Below are 15,379 nucleotides of genomic sequence, written 5' to 3'. Positions count from 1 at the left end.
CAAAATACAAATTGAGTATTTAGTTGTTTTTGTTTGTTTGTTTGGCTGTGTTGGGTCTTCGTTGCTGTGCACGGGCTTTCTCTAGCTGCGGTGAGTGGGGGCTACTCTTCTTTGCAGTGCACAGCTTCTCATTGCGGTGGCTTCTCATTGTGGAGCATGGGCTCTAGGCGTGCGGGCTTCAGTAGTTGCAGCACGTGGGCTTCAGTAGTTGTGGTTCACGGGCTTAATTGCTCCGCGGCATGTGGGATCTTCCCGGACCAGGGATTGAACCCATTTCCCCTGCCTTGGCAGGCCGATTCTTAACCACTGCGCCACCAGGGAATTCCCGAGCATTTAATTTTAACAATTAAAGTACCAAACATGTGATTTGTAGTACTTATTAAGACAGATAGCTAAGAGAGAGCTTTCAGAAAACATATGCCCATAATCTGTAGTTTTCTTAGCATTACCATTATTTGAATGAGAATGAAATTAGAATTGACTAAAGTTAAGGGATTAGTCTTTTTTTTTAGTCTTAATTTCTGTTTAAGGCCCTATATCTACTTTTGAAAGAAATCAAAATGTAATTCAACATTTGTAGTAGGCCTTTGAGACTCTGCAGTACATCTGGTGTCCCTCAGAAAAGCAACAAATGAATATCCTTTGAATCCAGCAGTTGAGCTTTGTTGGCTCTTTTCCTATTGTGGGGTAAAAGGGTAGTCCTGATGAGTTTTTTGCTGGTGTCTTTCCAGCCCTTATCAGGTTGGTTATTGCTGTATCACCTATGTGACTTCTACAAATCATCTAGCCTGTCTAATATTTAATTTTTTTAAAAAAATGAGAATTGATGATGATGGAAAGGAATATAAAATTGAAATATTATATCCTGTATTTCAGTCTGAAAACTTGGAGAATACAGTAATCATACCAGATATCAAACTACATAGCAATCCTTCGGCATTTAATATTTATTGCAATGTACGCCATTGCGTTCTGGAATGGCAGAAAAAGGAAACATCGTTGGCAGCTGCATCTAAGAACTCTGTGCAGAGTGGAGAATCAGATAGTGATGAAGAGGAGGAATCCAAAGAGCCCCCTATCAAGCTTCCAAAGGTAAGTCACTAAGATCCACTTTGATGCATAACCTACATATTTGGGCTTTAATACATATGTTTGCATTGCTAAAATGCCTTGCTTTTAATAAAATTGCACACTGAAAATAACAGAGCCTATGGGTAAAAATAGGTTTGAGCTAGATCAGGAAAACTTTATGCAACTTTATAATTGGAGTGCTAACAAAGTCAACAATTGGTACCTCAGTGGGGAGTACTTGGAAAGCATAGGAAGGGAGTTCAGTGGCTTGGAGTCTGTTACAGGGGCTGTTAAAAATGTACAAAAGCAGTACAGGGGAAATGGTGGCTTGTGGGCACTGAGCCATTGCAGATGGAAGTGGGACTCTGAGCCAGTGAGCTGCTATTAAGGTGGGCACAAGAGGAAGTGCAAATTACTACAAGCCAAGAGCCACGAAAAGCTGGGGACACATCCCTCCCTCTGGGTACAGGTATACATTTTAATTTTTCTTGAAATAGAGCTAGAAGTGCTCCTGGTTGTGCAGCAGCTGAGCTGAGAGCTTTTGCCTTTTCTGCATAAGGTTAATTGTACTCTTGCTATCCTGGCTCCTTTTGCCTAGGAAAAAAATTACATATGAACCAATTCTGCATTGTTCTGATATCACTCCCATATTTACCAGAGGCATATAATCTAATTGGTGTTATAGAAACATGTATTGAAGTAGAACAAACTGTTCTTAAGGTACTCTGTTCTATTTAAGCATTGGTATATTTTAAGACTATAATGTTACTTTATATATGTATTTTTCTATATAGTATGTGTAGTTAGTATTTCTAACAAAAGAATGGGTAAAAATATAAACATATTTTAAAATGTTACCTTTATTATAAATGATTTATGCATTTGTTTTTTTTCTAAATACAGACATTTTGAAATGATTTCCTTTATCATAAATGATTCGTGTATATTGTCTTTTTACTAAATGGATACCTTAAAATTGTGCCTTGAAAACTTCTTTATATGCATACATAAGATATCATGTAAATACTTACTTTACTACTTGGAAATAGAAGCCAGATAGAGGCTGTGTTCCTGATCTGTTAATTTTGTACATTTCATGGTGGCTCTTCATAAGTTCACCACTGTCCTTTATCATTACTGTCAGGTTCTTCTCACCTATTCTCAGCAGTTGACTTGCTTCCTGTTTCATAGAGTAGTAGAGGTTTTGTGAAGTTCCTCAGCCTCTTAATCAGCAACCTTCAAATGTCCTTATCTCCTCTTGGGACCCTTTTCCCCTTACTCATTTTCTCTCCAGTGTCCTTAACTGTACCTTTTCTACTAGCTTCTTTCTTCAACTTAAAACAAACAGGCTCATCTTTTCCATATAAGTTTCTCCAGGTAAAGAGCATGGTCTCTAATTCTGATTTCTTATGCTTAATTAGGGGAGGTTGAGGAAAAATACATTGTTAAGTTAGGATATGGGGATATGAAGGAATCAAGTATACTTTTGTTATAAGAATTCCATTCTGTGTGTGGGTGAGTCCCACTGTACTATAGTAATCACTCAGCTTAGGTTCAACATTAGGAAGGAAAATAAAGACCCAGAGAAACCTTTCACACAGGTATGCAGATTTTGAATAATAAACTATAGTCAATTTAAAAGGTACTGCACAATCAAGAACAACTGATTCTTAGGCTGTTTTAAAACATCAGGATGAATGAGTATTAAAGAAATAAAATATCAGGCATTCTTAAGACAGTGAATTTTTAGCATGATTAACAGAGTTAAAAGATGCAGAGTCAAAAAGGGATCTTTACAAGAAAAGTAGAAGAAAAGCAAATAGCTCAAGTAATTAATATTGAGTTTTCCATCAAGTACTGACCTGTCAGGAAACAGGGTATAGTGATGAATATGGGAAGTAGAGTCAAACTGCCTGAGTTCAAACTTGCCATTAAAAATACTAGCTGTGTGATGCTGCGAAAGTTGTTTGACCGCTCTCTGCCTCAGTTTTGTCATCTGTGAAATGGGGATAATGCCTATCTCATAGGTAGTAGTGAGGATTCAAAGAGTTAATAAATGCACGTGTGCTCAATAAATGATAGCTGTAGTTTTAAGTATCAGGTGCAAACAGGAAAATGTGTAGGTCCAAATGAATTTCATTAGTTTTCAGGGAACTCATCAGTTTATTAAGAAATACTTCATATCCAAGGAAATGAAACCTCTAGACAATCAGTGAGATCAGAGAAGAAGGAACAATGGGATGCCTTTATGCAGAGGTAGTCAGAATGCCATGGGTGGGGGCAGGGCAGGGAGTGAAACTTTCAGGTCTTAGGCAGCAGTTTGCAGGGCACAGAAGAGATGAAGCCTTTAGGGTTTGAGGTGATGGGAGTGTGAGAGCAGGTGAGAAATGTGGACTTTTTCTTTTCCTTTTGACCATTTCTGTGCCTCTGCTCCAGATTCTCTTTCATGTCAGTTCCTCCCTTTTCTTTGTTGTTTCTCTCTTGCTCCTCCTGAATGTGTGGCTGTCGCTTTCCTTTTTCTTGCGGATGTTTCTTTGTCTCCTGCTTCTTTTTTATTTCACATAATGAAGACAGTTTTTATTTGTTGTCAAGGTATCATTTTGATACAATTCTGTGTTTTCCCTTCTTGACTTTTAAAAGTTAGTTAAATTGTTTTTGACTCTGATGTAGACCTTGCTTGCCAGATTTTTTTGCTTTTTGTTTTTTGCAGGTCAGTAATCATTTAAAATAGTACTTTCGTACCCCCACCCGCTTAAAAGTATACCTTTCTTACCAAAAACAGTTTTTACCCAGCTCAAACTGTCTTTCACGATCTGATTTCCAGATCTTCTAAAGCGCTCCAAATTTCATAGCTGCATAATTTTTTAATAGTAATATTAAAATCCTAATATGAATATTAGGATTCATATTTCCCATCCAAACTTATTTGAGGCTAGTCATGCCTCATATTTTGTTAAAAGATGTAGATGTACACAGATTCATTTATATACTTCTTAATTCAGTAAATTCAGTTTGTAGCAGGCATTCTATTAGGCCCTGAGAACAAAATGATGAGAAACAATCCCCACCGTAAAGAAAGTTATGTCTAGCAGGCATGTCCAGTGCCCTAAGGATTGATAGGGGTGTGCAAGGTATAGTGGAGGCCGGTGGAGTAAGGACGTAGCACTGACTGAAGATGCACCCGCAGGCAGGGAGAATGGCATCGTTACAAAAGCACAAGTGGTCAGCTTTGGCTAGAGTGGACTGGCTGAATAGGGCAAGAGTAGACAACGGGATTATGGGCCTTAAATGTCATGCAGCCATTTTCAGATTTTGTCTGGTAACTTGGAAACATGAAAGATTTTTAGCAAAAGACTATGATCAGACTTGTATTTTATTAAAGTTACTCGGGTGCTGGAAAGGCAGATCCACTAGAGGCTGGGGAGACTAGAGCAGAGGGACCAGTGAGCCAGTTATGGCAGTCGTCTGAAGTGTTCATGGGGGATGCAACTAGGGTAGTAGCAGTGTTTGGCATAAAAGAAATATTAAGGAAGTAGAATTGTCAGGAATTGTTAATTAGTTGGTTATGAAGGCTGAAAGAGAAGGTAGAATGTAAAAATATTTCTGAAGTTTCTAGGTGGTGATGCCATTTACTTAAAGAGAAAGAACTGGAGGAGAAACAGTGCTTTGTTGGAACGATGATTAAGTTTAGTTCTGGCCATACTGAGTGTGAAGGAGCTGTGAGATGTCCGTTGCTCACTATGTAAGACTGAAGTTCAAAAGAAAGGTCCCAGCTAGGCATACAGTTTTGGGACTTAGTGTGGTGACAGAAATTGACACAAAATTGTTAGAGATGGAGCAGTAGGTGGGATCAAGAACATTGTTTAAAAACTAAATTAGCTTTGAAAAGTTGTAAGAGCACTTTTTCCTCTGGGTGTGAAGAGAAGGGAAGAAGGTGGTAGAAGTCGTGGATAAATTTAGAGGCTAGGAGGTTAGGTGCGTTAGAGGCTAGGAGGTTAGACATTTCACACCTGGATCTTCTGAGGAGCAGAATTCTTCTCCTCTTCCTGCCCCCATGCCTTGCTCCTCTACTGCGTCTGTTGCTGTTGCCTCTTCTTCCTCCCTTCTCTCACTCCTCTCTAGATTTTTAATTTTTATTATTTGTAAATGATGTCTCTACCAAATATTTACTTTAGAGAAGAAAATTTTAAAGACAGTATACTTCACTCTGTAGTAATATGTAAATCTACTTTTGGTTTCCTTTTGAGCTTGTTCAAATGTTTTCTGTAAGTCTTAGAACTGATTCTAGGAGTTTTTAATAGAAGATATAATTTCTAATGGCAAAGAGTTTATTAATATTAAATCTAAATATGATGTATCTAAACGCTTATGTTATTGTTTGTTAGTGAAATAATAATGCCACCTTTGGAAATATGTGATTTGAGGAGAGAAAAATAAAACCTCAGAAGACTTTTTTTTCTTTTTTTTGGCCAAATATGTTTTTGCCTCACTTTTCTCAACAGTGACATTGGACTAGCTGTACCAGTTAATTATTTGGGTTTTGTGTTCCTTCAAGTATAACAGAGAGCTTTCAGGATTTAATTGTTTGAAAGCAACAGTAAAGATAACATTAAGTAAATTTACAAAAGACTATTTTATGAAGAGAAGTGGAAGACCGTGTGTTTGGTGGTTAGTTATAGTTTATCGTGGCACGTATTGAGTGCTTAGTGTGTTATCTTATTATAATGAACTATTCTATTTAGCAGTCAAACTTATTAATCATTTATTTTGCTATTTATAAAGGCAGTGCATAATCAATGTAGATAATTTGAAAAAATGGAGAACATTTTTATAAAAAGGAAAAGAAAATTTTACATTAGAAGTTATTTCTAAAATCCTATTAACCAAAAATACCCACTGTAAACATTTTTGTATATGCACATTAAAAATATATTTATTTCTGCACAAATGAAATCATATTGTATTTGCAGTACTATATATTTTTTTGTCCTTATACTCTTCCTTCCTAATATTGAGGGAGGACATATAGTGTGTTCTCAGTGACTATAAGACAGGCTTCAAAGTGTAAAGTGCAATTTCAAAGTTTGTACATATAGTAAAATACTCTCAGCCAAACCTCAGAAAAAAGTCTTAATTCACAACGTGTTGTGCTCCTTTGCTCAATGATTCAAAGCTAAATATGATCGGAAAACTTGAGGTTGATTTTTATTTTGTTGTATATTGAATACATATCACAGTTCTGGAAATGAATTAGTTTTCCCCCTTATTAAAAAAAAAATCCACACCGAACTAAGATACAGATGATAAGCGAGAATCACAGTGGTTAACCTAGACAGACGGGTAATTCCTTGTCTTGATCGTATTGACTAACGTTTTATGAGTGTTTTTCACGAAAGCCATCTAGTGCTCTGCTCCTGGGCAGCCCACCTGAGTTACCTGTTGTCATACATTTGTTATCATACCTTAAACTTATTAGAGAGACAGCTTGGGAATATGTTCAGTAAGTAGCCTTAGTGTTTTTGCAAAGGTTCAATACTTTCTCTGTTGCTATAGGAATCTACTTACAAAAAGAAACCCTAGCCAAAAATGTCATCCGTGAAGAATTCTTTGAATTATGAAAAGTCATGATTGGTAGTGGTAGAGTAAGCAATCTTCAAGACTGATGGATAGAGTAGTCTCCTACTGGCCTGAGAATAGAGCCCTACTTTTTTATTGTACTCAGGAGATCTTTGACTTCAGATTTGTTTCCTGTACGGACATAAACAGATGGAAATCTTGGACAGCATGTTTTTATTTTCTAGTCTGTTTCAGGAAAATAAACTATATGAAATGGCAAGTTTTCATTTCCATTTAATTAATTGAAACTCTATACAAGCACTTCTGTAATCTTAGCTATAATCAGGTATTCTAGGATTTTAGATAACTTCTCTAAAGACAGTCCTATTAGTTATTTTGACTTCTCAGTCATATCTGTATTCTTCAGAAACCTTGCAGATAGTAATCAGAACTGCAACTGACTTGCCTGCAGTTGATTTAACCCTTGTCGGACAAGTTGCAGTGGTTTTTAGCGCACAGCTGAGAGAGTAAATAAATATTTGTTGTCTGCCTATCATGTGCAGGCAGTGGGATAGTCATGGGAGATATTAGTTAAGATATACTCTGTGTCCACAAGGAGATCCCAGTTTAGTTGGCAAAATGGAAACAAAAATAGTCACACTATAACGTCATAAGTGCTATAAAAGAGGTCTGGACTGGATAAGCATTATATATAAGATTCATTTACTTTGTTAGATTATAAACTCTTAGAGAACAAGGTCTAGTATAATATATCTCGTATCTCCTGTAGCAAGTTGTACAAAATAAGTACTTAAAATGTTTATGTAATATATGAATTAATGTACAGATCTCAGCAGAGAGAATATCTTCTGTTTTGCTCAATAGAATTAATATTGCTTTGATGCATTTCTACTAATTAATCTAGTTTTAACTTTTTCTGTTACTTACTTCTTCTCCAAATAATTTAACACTTCTTGAGAAGATCTTACACATTTCCTTTTCAAAATGTTGACATTGACTGAGAAATGGAATTGCATTGTCTATTGTTCTGTCAGCCCTCTGAAAGTATTTCCTTATACCAGTTCATCACATTTGCTGTCTCAGTCTTTAGTTACAGATTTATCTATCTTTTGCTAGATACTGAGTTATATTTTTCTTGGTCCTGATGAGGAATAAGATAATTAAAGTAATCCTACAAGAATAAGGGACACCATCTACAAATAATAATATGGTGATTGTACCATATAGGAAAGGCTAAGATGAAAAGTTCCTTTTTTAATCTTTTCACCATATGTACTATATTGCCTTCTTTTCTGGTCATAAGTAACAATTAACGTAACAGAAGAGTGCCAATTTTGACATGAGAACAGCCAAATGAACTTTGTAAATTAATAGTTTATTTTTTTCTGAGTGAATGCAGTCTAGTACCTAGTTCACTGTTAAACCATTTTCATGATATTTTATTATGGCTTCATTATCCTGAAACTACTTTTTAAGTAGTGCCACTACATATATATATATTTTAACAGTTCGACAGTTTCCTTTTATTTATTTATTTATGGCTGTGTTGGGAGTGCCACTATTTTTTAACCTTCTTTGTTACCAGATGATTTTCTAAATCTTGAAATTAAACACACTGGGTTTTACTCTTTTTTTATGCGATGACTTTTTTGCCTTTAAAATATTGTACCATTACTCATTTGCTGTGGAAGTAAGCTGTACCGATTTTACTGCCTGAGAAGTGTTATAAGCTCACATGCTATAAAGTATAATTTTTATTTTCATCTTAAATAGATCATTGAGGTTGGACTCTGTGAAGTTTTTGAATTGATCAAGGAGACGCGATTTTCTCATCCATCCCTGTGCCTCAGGAGTCTCCAAGCCCTGCTTAACGTGCTTCAGGGTCAGCAGCCAGAAGGCCTCCAGTCAGAGCCACCCGAGGTCCTAGGTAAGAGCTTAGGCACATCGAATGAAGCCTTTAAATGTAAAGAGCTTCTCTTATGGAGCATATACGGCAGCCTGTAATTCAATCTCTGTTTGCTTATGGTGCTGAAACAGCAGGGGTATAAATTTTAAGTAACTTTGCTGTGTTCCCCTGGAGTTATGATTTAAGAGTTATAGTTCATGCACAGTCATTTCCTGATTATTATGATGGGGAAAAGCAAAATATACATTTTTGGAACCCAAAAATAATCCTCAAGCCTTATAGTCACTATGAACTTAAATCATTCTTAATAAACCTTTGGCCAAAATAGCTAACATTGACTTTGTCTAACTTTACATGTTACTTTGGAGAGTTAAAAAAATAGGAAAAGAGGGAACAAATACTACCAACCCAAAACAACACAATTAGTTTCTAAACAGAGAGGACATTTCTTTTGCGTTCATGATAAATAAAAATTATTTTTGTTAAAGATAAAGCTTTTGAATTAGTAGTAACTTCCATTAAGTAAAAATGTTTGCTTTTTGTAAAGTGCATTTGAATTTTATGAATGCCTGCCTTTCATGCCCGTGACCTAGGCTCAACACATAATCCTGTAAGCAGGACGGGGACTCTTAAGGAAGAGAAATACAGATGGAAGCTAAATTTTGAAGGCTAATTGCTTTTCTCTGATGCTAACTGTGGACCTTCAAAGAGTCTAGAGTTTTCTAAATCTCAAGCATTAGCTTGTTTGAGTCATATATGTGGGCCCTAAGTGTGGAGTATCTGATTCAGTAGATTTGGGATGGGACCTGAGAATTTGCATTTGGAGTAAGTTTCTGGGTAATGCTGATGCTCATGCTGCTGGTCTGGGGACCACACTGCTGGTCTGGATTAGAGTTTGGTCCTTTTTCTCTACTTGGCTATTTGGATTATGTTAGACCCACATGTGAGAACCTAATTACATGGTTTTAATTTACATGTCAGATTGTTATTTTTTTGGTCATGTATTGTGATTAGTTTTTGTGTTCCATTTGTTTTGTTACTGCTTTGTTTTAGTTGGTGGGGGGAGTACTGGCCATGAAAATAAGCTGAGGATTTTTAAAAACAACAACAGCCCCCCAATTCACCATGTTATGGAATACTACTACCAAATAAAGCTGCATATGTTACAAAGCAGGCACCTTGTTTATTGTCACTGTAGCACCAGTGATCGATTACTATTATGATGTACTACTTGACTTCATGGCATTTTATTGAAGATTTAATTAATTTTATTTAAGAATATTTTGCTAGTTAACCTTAGCTCTGGTTTGTAAATTAGCAAATAATTGAAGTATTTAAAATATCCACTAAAACAGTATATCCTATATCTTACTTTGAACAACATGCTAATCCTTGCTTTCCTCCTAGATCTTCTGCCATTTTGTTGTCTTCTATCATTTGTTGTATACTTTCTCTTATATTCAGTTTATACATAAATACTCCCTCTCCTTTATTCTTTTCAAAATAGATCTTCTTCTTAATACTGGGTTTTAAAATTATAATATGTGCTTTAGCTTAATCGTCTTCTTTCTGTCAAAACTTAGGTCTCCTGATTAATTTGTTTTTACTTTCTTACTAACAGTTTCAAATGCTGCTATACTGTCTTTGGTCTCTCTTCTATCTTTCCAATGCTTACCTTTCTGATCTCTTCACTGCTTTGACCTACTTTTCTGTTCAGGCGTTTATCAGCACTTCATACTTTTTATTTTGTTTAATTGGCACAAAGGTGTAAGTAGTAATTTGGTTCTTTAAATCGAAATTTGTATTGAAATCTGTCTCTTTTTTCCTTTGATTTAATATCATAGGCACATTAGTTACACTTTTTCCACATTGCTTTTCTTCATGTTACTCATAGAAATATATGTATATTTGTATCTCTTTTATTGTTGGGATAGCTTGATGATTATTATACATCAGACTTCTCTCTCTTTTTTTTTTTTTTCGCGGTACGCGGGCCTCTCACTATTGTGGCCTCTCCCGTTGCGGAGCACAGGCTCCAGACGCGCAGACTCAGCGGCCATGGCTCACGGGCCCAGCCGCTCCGCGGCATGTGGGATCTTCCCAGACTGGGGCACGAACCCGTGTCCCCTGCATCGGCAGGCAGACTCTCAACCACTGCGCCACCAGGGAAGCCCCATCAGACTTCTCTTTGCAGATGGATTTGATTTACAAATTATCCAGTGTTTTTAAAACACTCCTTCCCTTATATCTATCTTTCTGTTCAGTTTAAGATTAGAATATATGTTCTCAATTATTCACTTAAATGTAAAGCGCCTTCTATGTTCTGTGCTAAGAGTGTATAGTGTAGGGGTGATCAATATAAACATTGTTGCTGTTATTATGGAATTTAGCATCAGACAGTTGGACACATGTATGATTACAATATAATGATTATAAATGATTTTGGATAGATTCCATTTTTTCATTTACAAAAATAAGGAGTTCACTAAATATTCTCCAAGGTCATTTTTATATAAATATTCTAACTTTTGGGGGGAAAGGGTAACCGGAAAGGAACTAATGCAAAGTAAGTGTTGTAACTGCCTTAAATATTTTTTTATAATGAGGCAAGGTATAAACAGACAAACAGATACCATATAATGTTCTGTGTGTTAAATGAATATAATTGAGTTCTATTTTATCCACAGAGTCTCTCTTCCAGCTCCTTTTGGAAATCACTGTTCGAAGTACTGGAATGAATGACAGCACAGGACAGTCTCTGACAGCACTTTCCTGTGCTTGTCTCTTTAGTCTGGTGGCTTCTTGGGGAGAAACAGGAAGGACACTTCAGGCCATCTCTGCTATCCTCACCAACAATGGCAGCCATGCTTGCCAAACTATTCAGGTATTTCATATCTCTAGCTGCTTAGAAATTGATAGGATGCCAAGTTGCAATTTCACCTCAGTTTCTGTCAAAGCAGTGTCTGCTTTTTCTCACTCAGTATAGTGGTTTGATGTGTTCAAGGTTGATATATAAATAATCTAAGCTATTTGAGCTAAGTTACATGTGTTTAACCCTGTGACATTAAAGGTAATAAAGTGAAATTTGGCAAAAGCTTAAATCTTTAACCTGGTCTTTGTGTCAGCATTACAGCCTCCGTTTTCATTGCATTGCCTTGCTCTCTGCCTTCCCCCGCCTCCCATCTTGCCCTGCATTTTCAAGTATGGAATTCCTTCATAGTTTCTAAATATCTTTTCTGTATTGAAAGAAAAGGATATATCATTTTTACTGTATTTTTGATTGGTTGATTATAGTTTTTCACGAATTGATTTGTTTCTGAACTACTTCAGCTTCACGTATAGCATTTGAACTTTTAATATGCAGTTGTGGGATAAGCTCCTCATCCTTGTTAGTAGTGGGAAATATAACCCTACTTATAGGCAAACTTGATTTAATTCTTTTGGACTGTTCTGGAAATTGAGTAAGAAGTTACAGTTTTAAGTCTCTGTCATGTGCTTTTCTCTGGCCCCTTGGATGACCTCCAGAACACATGGAAGGGATGCCTCAGTCCCGGTATTAGTGGGCCAAAGATAGCAAAAGGGGTAAATGGGCTATTTTCTGTGACTTACTCAGTGATTTTGAACTTTCCTTGTCAAATACGAGCAGTCTCCTTACTCTAGGTTTCTATTCTTATTCTTTTCCCTCTTTTTGTCCTGCCTGAAGTCCTCTTTTCCGTTTTTATGGTCCTTACTTATTTTGAAGTCCCTCTAATTCAGTGATTTCCGAATTACTCTGCAGTTGTGCTTTGAGGGTTCAGCAAAATTTTAGTTTAAATATATGCTTAAAATATAAAAATACTTACAAAATTTTAATAGAATAAACACAAACATTCAAATATCAATGCCAAATTTTGAAAGTATAGTGACCATAAACACATGTACCTATTAGAATCCAGTGATTTATTTTTATGTAGATTTATTCCAGAGGCTATGACATGAGATCTAAACAGTGAGTTGAGACTAGCCAGTGCAGAGGGAGGAGGTGTTGGTATTGGTGGTATAGAGACAGAATGTTCTTGGTATCCATGTGCTAAAGCATGAAAATAAGAGTAAGAGTAGAATACTGAAGGCTGGAAGAAGTTTAGTGTAGTTATAGCGTAGCGAGCTGCCAGATGGCAGAGACAGGGCTTGAACGCATATCTGTCTGACTGCAATATTATGCTCAAGCACTATGCTGCACAAAACTCTTGATCCCCTGAACCAACAGCCGAGGTTCTCTGTAGACCTGCCCCGTCGCTACATACCCAACTCCAGGCCAAACGCCATATTAAAACCTGTTATCTTAACAGGGCACATACTGTTCTTCATGATTTGGCCCCATTCCACCTACCTACTTCATTTCACAAAACTCTCTTGGCCAGGCTATGACTGGGGGGAGAAAAGTCTGAAAATGTATAACTGTAACATTTCAAATTATTTTGGGATCCAAATGCATATTACTTATCTTGTTCCAACAAGCTTAAGCTGAGAGTTTAAAGTAAGGTAGGGCTGGTAGTAGTACTGTAAGGTGCCTTATTGAAAGAGACTAAAATCCGTTCTGGAGGGATGAACCCCCTACTTCAGAGGCCTCCCGCAAACACAACTCTGCTGTATCTGAACTCACAAACAAAAAGGACATAGAAAAAAGGCAGCGTCATTGAGAGTTAGTAGAAAGAAATGTAGCGGAATCAATCTTGCCAAGTCTATATATATTGAAATTATTTGATATAGAGTATAAAATATATGTGTATACATATTCAATATAGTTAAAGTGTTATTATTAAGTATCAAAAGTATTATTAAGGAATAAGGATATAAAAAGTAATCAGGTCAGAAAATGAACCAAATAGAACTCCTGGAAATGAAAAACCAAATACTTACAATTAGAAACTTAAAGGATGAGTTAACCAGTGGATAATACAGTTGAAGATAGGAGCAGTGAACTGAAAGATAAAGAGGAAAAAATTATTCAGAATGCGGCACAGAGAGACAAAATATGAAAAATAAGAAACATGGATAGAGAATGAGAAAGTCTAAAGTATCAGTACAACCTAAGTTCCACAAGGCAGTGGTAGATTTGTGGAGAGGCAGTATTTGAAATAATGGCTAAGATTTTCCAGAATTGGTGAATGACTTGGAATCCTCAGTTTAAGGAAGTCTGGTTTATCAGAATAAATTCTCTAGGTCCTCCACAGTGTCGGTGAGAGAAAATCAATAGGATAGGAAAAGGGGTATATCTGAGACTTCTGATTGTAGCACTGGGTTTTCTTAAAACTTTAATACCCTGTTAGAAAGCATGAGAGAAACAGAGCCATGTTGAAGACACTTTAGTTTCTGCTCTCCCCTCCATCCCTGCAGTTTACACTAAGATTATAATAAAGGATTTTTTTAAAGTATAAACTTTTAAGAATGGGACACATTTTTAGAAGATAAATATTGGGGAGAGCTTAAACTTAAGCTTCTCAAGAGGCTAGTGCCCATAGAAAGTAAGTTGATTTTCACATAAAACTATAGATAGGATTTAGAATTGGAAGTAATAAATACCTGGAAAGTGGTGGTGAGGGGAAGAGCTAAAAATTGATTGGAAGTCTGTGTAATGAAAGCTCGAGAACCCCAGAGCCCTTCCTCTACGCTTCCCAGCCAGTCAGCTGTCCTTCTCTCATACCCCTAAGAGTTAGGTTTGCTGTCTAAAGAAATTGAGCCAGAGAGGCCAGGGGAAACCAGGCACAGTTGAGAGTGGAATTGAGGAGCCAGGCTGAAGATGGAGATTAAGTGAAAGTCTCCGTATCGATGATGAAATTTCTTTTCTTTTTTGTGGTACGCGGGCCTCTCACTGTTGCGGCCTCTCCCATTGTGGAGCACAGGCTCCGGACACGCAGGCTCAGTGGCCATGGCTCATGGGCCTAGCCGCTCCGCGGCATGTGGGATCTTCCCGGACTGGGGCATGAACCCGTGTCCCCTGCATAGGCAGGCGGACTCTCAACCACTGCACCACCAGGGAACACCCGGTGATGAAATTTCTTAATCCTCACTGAGTTCCCAGTACACTGGGGGTGAGGCTTATAGCTTCTAGGAAAAAGACTGGCAGATCCTTCTTTGGAGAAAAAGTGAGAAAAGACGTATAGATGTGGACATTTGGCAGGGGCAGGGGGGTGTCTGGGAGATCCTCCAATGAAACTGCTAAACTTAGTATGATCATTTTGAGGTGAGCTCACTATCTTTCACACCCTATCCATTCATAGCAGCTTCCTATCAGATTTTTAGTCTCTTACTCTTTAAAAATAAGTGCACAGCCAAGTATCACTAGACTAACATGAAAGACAGAATCCCCCAAATCAGTAAAAATAGTAATAATAAAAGAAACTTTGATGAAAAGAGTATAGGGAACAGAAAAGCTCTAAGAAAACTGTAATTAGTATTTTGAAGAGGGATGAGAAAATGATTATTTACATTAAACAGCAGTATTTAAAAAAAACCTCAGAACAAAGAGTTTTTACAAGATAAAAAAAATAAGATAGCAGCATGAAAATCAGTAGAAGGGTTAGGAGTTCAGATTAAAGAGGTCCCCAGACAATAGAAAAAAGAGAGAGAAAGAAAATAGGTGACATAAAGTAAAATTAGAGCATCCTTCCAGAAAATCCAATATCTAATAGGTATTCAAGCAGAGAGGAGGAAATTACCTAAGCTTTATAAGGAAAATTCCCATCCACCAAAGATACTTATTTTCAGATTGACAGAACGCACCCTCAATGCCCAACACAATGAACGGCAAAAGACTCACACCAGGTATAACGTTGCAAAATCATA

The 15,379-nt window shown here is 36.8% G+C and overlaps 1 protein-coding gene across 1 annotated transcript in view; it reads left to right on the top strand.

The window, feature by feature from the left end:
- MYCBP2 (MYC binding protein 2) overlaps positions 1 to 15,379 on the top strand; it is a 273,159-nt gene that overhangs the window by 41,998 nt on the left and 215,782 nt on the right. Inside the window, exons 3-5 of the mRNA XM_060129458.1 lie at positions 877 to 1,092; positions 8,422 to 8,575; positions 11,242 to 11,438. Coding sequence (XP_059985441.1) covers positions 877 to 1,092; positions 8,422 to 8,575; positions 11,242 to 11,438 — 567 coding nt within the window. The remainder of the gene's footprint in view (positions 1 to 876; positions 1,093 to 8,421; positions 8,576 to 11,241; positions 11,439 to 15,379) is intronic.

The sequence above is a fragment of the Lagenorhynchus albirostris genome, chromosome 18, assembly GCF_949774975.1.
Source record: "Lagenorhynchus albirostris chromosome 18, mLagAlb1.1, whole genome shotgun sequence".
NCBI lineage: Eukaryota > Metazoa > Chordata > Mammalia > Artiodactyla > Delphinidae > Lagenorhynchus > Lagenorhynchus albirostris.
This window is presented reverse-complemented; position numbering and strand designations above follow the sequence as displayed.